Source organism: Sinocyclocheilus grahami, unplaced genomic scaffold (genome assembly GCF_001515645.1).
Source record: "Sinocyclocheilus grahami isolate Dianchi unplaced genomic scaffold, SAMN03320097.WGS_v1.1 scaffold206.1, whole genome shotgun sequence".
Lineage (NCBI taxonomy): Eukaryota > Metazoa > Chordata > Actinopteri > Cypriniformes > Cyprinidae > Sinocyclocheilus > Sinocyclocheilus grahami.
The window spans coordinates 394,630-402,648 of NW_015505385.1; the positions used below are offsets into that span (position 1 = coordinate 394,630).

The following is an 8,019-nucleotide window of genomic DNA, read 5'->3' on the forward strand; positions in this document are numbered from 1 at the left end:
ATTGGACTTTTAAACCGATTACAATGCTCCATGTAAACGCACCTAATGTCACAGGACAAGATTCTTGCTTTGATATTAAAAGCTTCTGTTTTTTATGTTAATGCTACGTGGCTTCTTGAGTCGTGTGGTGGTCAAAAATTATTTGTACATTACATTTTCAAAACAAGCGACGTTTCCCATAAAATTTAATTTTAATTTTGTTCGGTTTATATAAAGGTTTATCCTACCCCTCTCAAACCGATTACAATTTTAATCGGTTTGGGCATTTATATTCCGATTGAGGTGTTTATATGGAGCATTTTCATTCGGATTGGACTTTTAAACCGATTACAATGCTCCATGTAAACGCACGTAATGTCACAGGACAAGATTCTTGCTTTGATATTAAAAGCTTCTGTTTTTTATGTTAATGCTACGTGGCTTCTTGAGTCGTGTGGTGGTCAAAAATGATTTGTACATTACATTTTCAAAACAAGCGACGTTTCCCATAAAATTATTATTTTAGGTTGTGCCACCATGCAAAAGCTTGATTCAAAGCAAATCTAAAACCTAGCTGTGGTAATTATTGTGATTAAAAAAAGGTGTATATTAAAAGTCTGATCAGATTGGCCAGAAATAAAATGAACAATACAGGTGTTGATATTAATATAGTATGGGCAATAAAGACTTTCTGCTGCAAACGTGATTTAGGAACTATTCAGGATCAATATCTGTCCATGAGCTCACATTCCAGCATATTGCACCATGTTTTACATCAATCAAAAAAAAAAAAAAACCAGCTTTAAGTACAAATTAGAAATTTCCATCTTGCAGACTTTGAGATTGCACCATTTGAACCGAATTAAACGAGAGGTTTGGGGAACCACTATATTATGACCGACTTTTTTAAAAATAGGATTATTGCAATAAGAATCTGAGCAAAAACTTACCGATATGGTGGCCGATATATCGTGCATCCCTAGCATTAACATTTTAATAATTTATTGATAAACGTTGTCTTCGGCTTTAGAGATTAAATCAGCGACACTGACTCGTCATCTCCGCAGTAGTGGATGCACCCTGTATGCATTACATAATCTGAGAATATTTGTTTTCCATTTGACTTGGTTCAATTGAAAAGTAAACATTTCACTGTTTATAGATATATTTTTCATGTCTGTAAGGCACGTATACAAAGAGTTTCGAAGTGACGTGCTCAGGTTCACGGAGACCGAGACGGCAGAAAGCGCATCCTGATGCGTTCATTATTTTACAAAAGCACAATATTTTGTTGTTATTGTGAGTGCACAAAGATAAACGTAGAGTCTTTACAGATTACTCTTATCTGTATGAGCAAAAATGACGGAGTATTTTAAGAGCAAGTGACCGCCTCCATCTGTCATGCAACGAGCGCACTATTTTTCAGCTTCCACAGCTTCAATAGCGCACATTTCTCTATGTAATGTTGCAGCTACTAACACATTTCAGATGATAAGTCATATTTGAGGTCAATGAATGATGTTTGGATGAGCGTTTGGATGTCCTGCCCGAGTAGTTTTACCACACAGACCAGCCGTTAACGATCTATCCGTCACGGAAAGCGTGACTTCACCACTTCCTGTGGATTTTTGATTTTGATTTTTTTTCTGCGACTAATACAATTTTGGTCGACCAAGACTCTTCTGGTTGACTAACCATTAGTCGACAGCCCTACAAACTTGAGAGTGAATGAATGCAGGAATGGATTTGCTCTCACCTCCAAAGGAGAGAAGTCGTGGTTGACGAGGAAGGCCAGGCCGCCGACTGGAACGACCAGGAACTCCGCTCTGAACGTGTCGTGGTTGCCATCATACGTGGCCTTGAACTTCACGTATATCAGGTAAACCGTGGCATAGGCACATGCGATATAGATGACCTGCATGGGAACATGCAACAAAACAGTGTTACAAAAACAAAAGTCACAAAGTTTAAAAGTACACTTTTAAACTTTGCAGTCAAAAATGGCCACCATGGAAATTAAAAATATAAAGCTTTTTTTTTGTGGTACAATCTACAACTCAGTCATGATATCTAAAAATGATGTCTAAAATATATTTAAAAATGATAAATTAAATGATATACAATATATTATATATACATATATACACACACGCACCATGCATTGGATTTTTTAAAAAAAGTGTTGCTCTATTTTTAACAAACACTGTGTTTATATAGAATGTAATGATATTTTTTTAAATAATATTTGCACTGTTATATAAAAATAATTGATGCATAATTTAGAGATCAAAATGGTCTGACACCATGAAAAGCCCTCTAATAACACGAAATTTTAAAGAACAAATATTACAGAAACAAAATATTGTACCTTCTTTTAATTAAAAATAACTTCAGCGCAAATCACATTTAAAAAACAACTTCATGCACATTAATATTCTAGAGTAAACAAACTCTGATTGGCCCTTTTATTTGATTTCTCACTCTTTTTTTTTTATAGCACACAAATTCAACATATATCAAATATGACAGGTCCGTTGGGTTTGTGAAAAAGGCATGAATAAATGCATGTTTAGAACTTTAATCTGCTCCGCTTCACCTTCATGGTGGTGTTGTACAAAGAAATGAAGGACATGAGAAGGTCCAGATAGCGAGTGGTGAACACCAAGGCAAACAGAATCTGACTCTTCCCAGATATTCCTGAAAAACACACATCAACAACATCAATTTCAACAATGCATCGTCCTTAATGTGATCTGAAACCCATTTCGCACTTTCAGTTTGTTCTATAAGACATTAACATGAATAAGGCTGTTACAACATCACTAAAGCATGCAGAACTGAAGAGTTCTTGTACAGTAAGATCACAAAACAACGTTGCAATAAACCCAGAGAGAGACCCCTACAGTGACTGTCAAGAGTAAAATAAATAATATTCTAATAAGATCCTGCTGCCACGTCAGAGGTCAGAGCATGCAATCAGGATGAATGAATGAAGTCACTAGTTATCTACAGCCTGATAACCTAAATAGAGCACAACTCCAAAGTTAACATTCAGCTGGTTCAGATCACTGTTGCTTTTGATTTATACGCCATGCAACTCAATGCAACTCACTCGAAAACGAAACATCAGTTCACTGGAGTTATTCAAGAGCATTGCATCTCACATGCATGCATTAACTCTCATTAAACACCAACACTTGCTTATTCAGTCTAACTCACTCAAACCAGGCCTAGTGCTCGAGTTCACATCACAAACCAGTGGATCAGCTGCCACAAAAACAAATCACACAAACAGACTGACCAAATGTGAAGTTCGCACACTCAAAAAACAGCCCTAAAAAATGCACAGTGCGCGTTTTCTGCTCAAATCGCTGCGTTGCTCACCTGCGCACGACCTGGTTTTCCATATCTTCAGCAGGAGGATGATGATGGCTGCTAGATGGGAGAGGTCCCCCGTCAGTCTGAATACGTTCATGTTTCTTTGGATGTGATGAAGGGTTTGTTGAGATGAGTGCAGCGCGCGCTATAAACACGGCTTTCGCGACTGAAAGATGGCGAGGGCAGCGCGACGTGGCGCCTGACAGCGGGTTGGCTGAGCCTCAGGATGATGCTCGGAGTTCATCATTGGGAGGAGAATATCGCTGGATAGTTCATATATATCGATTGCACACACGGTTGTTTTCCTTTAGGGGCGCACGGAGGCTCCGAGAACCGGTTAAGGCTAGAAGGGATACTGGGCAGTAGAGCTTATGTGACTCTGGAGCGCAAAAGCTGTCTTAAAGGGATAGTTGTTCACCCAGAATCATTAGGATATTAAGTAAAGATCATGTTCCATAAAAATATTTTTTGTCGATTTCCTACCATAAATATATCAAATTTAAGAGCATTTTAAAGGCAGTTTTCTCAATATTTGGTTTTTTTTTTTGCACCCTCCGATTTCAGATTTTCAAATAGTTCAAATCTCTATAAAATTGTATAAAATTGTCATTGTATAAATCTCAATTTCAATGACTGGTTTTGTGGTCCAGGGTCAAATATGTTTTTCCATTGAGATTTTTTGGCTTGAATTTCAAAACTGGCTTCATTCCAAACATCAATACACCCTTTGACTCAATTAAAGTATTGTTGAAGGATAAGAACCTATAACTCATTTTGTGCAAACACTTTATTCATAGATGTAAGTTTTTAAAGGTTAAACCCCACTTCAGCGGATGGAAGAATGAACTGAAGATATTTAAGTCTCTTCAATACATAATGGACAGAAACGTCCAGAAACTCTTATATGCTTTTGAACTTGTTTTTGTTGTTAGAATAAGCCCTTCGCACATCTTTATTATTATTATTATTATTATGCTTTATCTTTACATTGTTGTTGTTTTTTCTTTTGTTTCTTTCTATTTGCTGTATCAACGCTAATAATATGTGTTCAGTTGTTGAAATGTGCTGTTATAGTATGTATTTCAACTTTATGTCTTATTTTTAAAAAACTACTCTGGGCATGTGCTCATCAATGTAGCGTAATTATTTGCCACACTGCTGTACAGCAATAATGACTGTTTTTGCATTATTTTAAGAGGTAGGTTTAGGGTTGGAGTAGGTGTAGACATTAATAAAGCTAAATCTAATAGGTAGAAAATGTAATTTATTGCTAGCTTAAATTACTTAAATTGCTTAGAAGGCCACAACCCCGAAAGCCGAGGCGCGTTAAATCTCACGATGATTTTTGTATTACTGGACTAATACAAAAAAAAAAAAAACATTAGATGATTTCCAGCATTTGAATGGTAACTGCGAATCAGCATAATACATTAATATAAAATACAATTATTAGGCAGTAATCGCAGTCGACTGTGATTGGTCCGCTCTGATCCACGTGGAGAAAAGTAACAAATGGCACGTGACAACAGGAGTGTTTTTAGTAAGCCCCGCCTGTTTGGACTCCAGTCTTGTCGATTTCTTCCCCTCTCGTTTTTTTTTGTTTTTGTGAACTTGTGGCCTGGGAAGGGTGTGTGGGAAGTTTGCTGGATCCTGCTCTAAATCTATTCAAACACACCTAAACCAAACGAAAAAGATATTACATCCGCGCGCGCATGCACTCCATTGCTTTGCCAGAAATGTGTTTCTCTGTCACTTCTCATTTCCAGCATAATGCAGTTTATTTGATTTTTAACCCCATTGTTTTTATGAATGTATACTAGAGGGAAAGTTTATCATTTGAGTCCAGGATCAATCCAGATGCATATGAAATACTAGTTTGTTTAGCATAAAAAAAAGAAGCTTTATTTAAATTAGCTTTCATCTTTCATTTTAATAAGTTAATTTGTCTTATTAACATACAGAAGATAAACTAAAACATATGCTTATCTCATCATCATGAATACGGTCAATACTAGCGAAAGCTGAAACCAAATACTGAGAACAAACGTAGATTTATTGCACAGTAAACATATTCAATACAGGACAATACTTGATTTAAAACATTAAAAATATGTCTACAAACAGAACATCACATTCCGTAATTAACGATTATCTACATACATGTATGTTGAGATGTTTTGTGTTGTGCACAATATAATTTTACTTATTCATTAAGAAAAAAAATGGTCTTATATTGGTCCTAAGATGTTTCTGACAACTCGTACATCACGTGAAAAATTCACTACAAATGCAGAAAACATAAGGGGAGGCACAGAAGGAGATTTCGAGTTTAATAGCTACCGCTCTCTATTAGATATGATCTTTTTTTTATTTTTTATTTCCCCCACAGGAAACACCTCACACCAGCTGTACTGCTACACTTGTAGTACAATTACTGCACTGTTCATTAGTTGCAATAAGATATAATAATTTGTTTCTCAAAGATTTCATTTTCCTGAGACGTAACAGACAAGAAGCATCATTCATCTTAAACGAAGCCCTTTCATTTCCGCCGAAAGTTCATTCCTGAGGTTTCAGCACGAAGACGGCGTCATCCAGCATGTAGTAGTCCTTGTACATGTCTCCTTCACACAGATACGGCAGGCGAGTGACGGCCTCCACCTCAAGCCCCACCTTCAGGAACACGTCTGTGCTCAGGTGAGTCACCTGCTCCTCCCACGTTTTGCCTTGCACCTTGACGTGTTCCTTGGGTCGCACCCAGGTCCCGCCTTAAAACACAACAGAATCAGTGGAAAAAGTACAGTCACAAATTAAACAAGAAATACGAATGCACAGCAAAAATAAAAAATAAAATCTTTTAAAATCATGTTGAAAACACATAGTTTGATAATATGTTACAACTGAATACATATTTTACTTACACCCTGCAATGTGCACATATATATATTTTTTGTAATATTATTTTTATTACATTTTCTTGAAACACAAGACTGACATGTACATACCGTGTCTGTAACAATACTTACGATGTACAGAAAAGAAAAGAAAAACAAACAAACACTAGGGGCTCATATTACATAAAAAGTGTAATGCACAAAACCAACAAAGGGTTAATACAGTCTGTACTTTGGAAGATAGATTTAATAATCCATTGCAAACAATAACAACCGCAGTTGTAAGGGGTTAATATAATGCACATTAAAATATATTTAAATACCCAATCAAGAATTTTGATCCTCTATTATATTGTTAATATCCCTACATTCAATAAATAATAAAAATGGACTCCAGATTTTCTTAAATTTAGCTCGTTTACCTTTAAGCATATAGGTTATCTTTTCCATTGCAATGCATGAAGATATTTCTCTTAACCAATGAGTTATAGTAGGCCTTTCTGTCTTTTTTCCAATAAATGGCAATGAGCCTTTGGCCATGTAAAATGCACATATCTATCAATACTTGATTCTCCTTTTTAATATTCCAATTTTCTGGATGAATGCCAAGAATGAAAACCCCTGGATCTATTGGTAACCTTATTGAAACCATATGCTCCATCATATTTATAATTTCTTTCCAAAACTCTTTTATTTTGTCACATTCCCACATTCAGTGAATTAAGGTACAAATGTGCACATAATAATCAATATAAAAAAGGTAAGCAAATTTAAGCCAAAACATATATATATATATATATATATATACACATATACATGTAATTATAATATATTTTTTCTCAATATAATGTAGTAATATAATTATTACATTTATTAATTATTCATTTTTTTCCTTATTCATGCAATTATTCATAATTATGAATTAAATAAGTACTTATTCTTTTTAGAATTAATCATTCTTAATCAAATAAAGGGTTCTCTATCAGATAATTTCCCATTTTATAGTGTTATTCTGCATGTTGGTTGACTTCAGTCATCACATGACTTAAATCTGCTGCACAAAGGTTTTTCCAACATTAATATTATTTTAATAAAAGTTAACCATTTTGCTGTATAAGAAATAATAATAAAAGATCATACCAAAATTCTTCGAGAATCGTATTCTTTCTGTGAAAAAAAATCAAAATTTAAATGATTTCTGAATTAAAATGATGAGTTTTATTGTATGTAATATGCATAATGCATATTACATTTTGATAAATTACAATAGACAAAATATGGTGTGAAATACTGATTTCACTGACAAATCATCTCTTACAAGATGTTAGCTCTGCAAGTGTGCTAATCTATAATAAAGCAGCTAGCAGCAGCCACTCATGAATTGCTCAGTAGTTGTGGTTGCAGCGATCGTCTTACCCATCTCTACATACGGCTGAAAGGGCAGCACAGCCGCTAAGACGAGGCGTCCCGTGTGCGGCACCAGCGATCTCCTGATGTCCTGCAGCAGCTGCAGCGGCTCGTCGCAGCGGTCCAGCAGGTTCAGACAGCTGATCAGATCGTACTGGAAGCCCGTTCGGTGCCACTCGTCGAGTCCCAGCAAGCTGGAGATTCAAAGTCAAGCACAGGCTCAGTTGAATCATCTCAGTTCATTAGCATTTCTACTAGGGATGCAGCAAAATGAAAATTTTTGGCTGAAGCTGAAACCAAACAAAATGAAACACTGGGCCGAAGACGGTTTTTCAAGTCCCCCCCCCCCCCCCCCATCCTT

General features: G+C 35.8%; 2 protein-coding genes across 5 annotated transcripts in view; both read right to left on the reverse strand.

The window, feature by feature from the left end:
- Nucleotides 1–3,604, reverse strand: part of kdelr2b (KDEL endoplasmic reticulum protein retention receptor 2b) — a 5,043-nt gene extending 1,439 nt beyond the window's left edge. Inside the window, exons 1-3 of the mRNA XM_016286113.1 lie at nucleotides 3,364–3,604; nucleotides 2,576–2,676; nucleotides 1,736–1,894 (exon numbers count right to left, since the gene is read on the reverse strand). Of these exons, the coding sequence (XP_016141599.1) occupies nucleotides 1,736–1,894; nucleotides 2,576–2,676; nucleotides 3,364–3,454 (351 nt within the window). The 5' untranslated portion in view covers nucleotides 3,455–3,604. The remainder of the gene's footprint in view (nucleotides 1–1,735; nucleotides 1,895–2,575; nucleotides 2,677–3,363) is intronic.
- A 1,788-nt stretch (nucleotides 3,605–5,392) lies between these two features.
- Nucleotides 5,393–8,019, reverse strand: part of mettl9 (methyltransferase 9, His-X-His N1-histidine) — an 8,551-nt gene continuing 5,924 nt past the window's right edge. For all 4 annotated transcript variants that reach the window (XM_016286110.1, XM_016286112.1, XM_016286109.1 and 1 more), the window contains 2 exons: nucleotides 7,668–7,852; nucleotides 5,393–6,125 (listed from right to left, as the gene is read on the reverse strand). In XM_016286110.1, coding sequence (XP_016141596.1) covers nucleotides 5,917–6,125; nucleotides 7,668–7,852 — 394 coding nt within the window. In that variant the 3' untranslated portion in view covers nucleotides 5,393–5,916. The remainder of the gene's footprint in view (nucleotides 6,126–7,667; nucleotides 7,853–8,019) is intronic.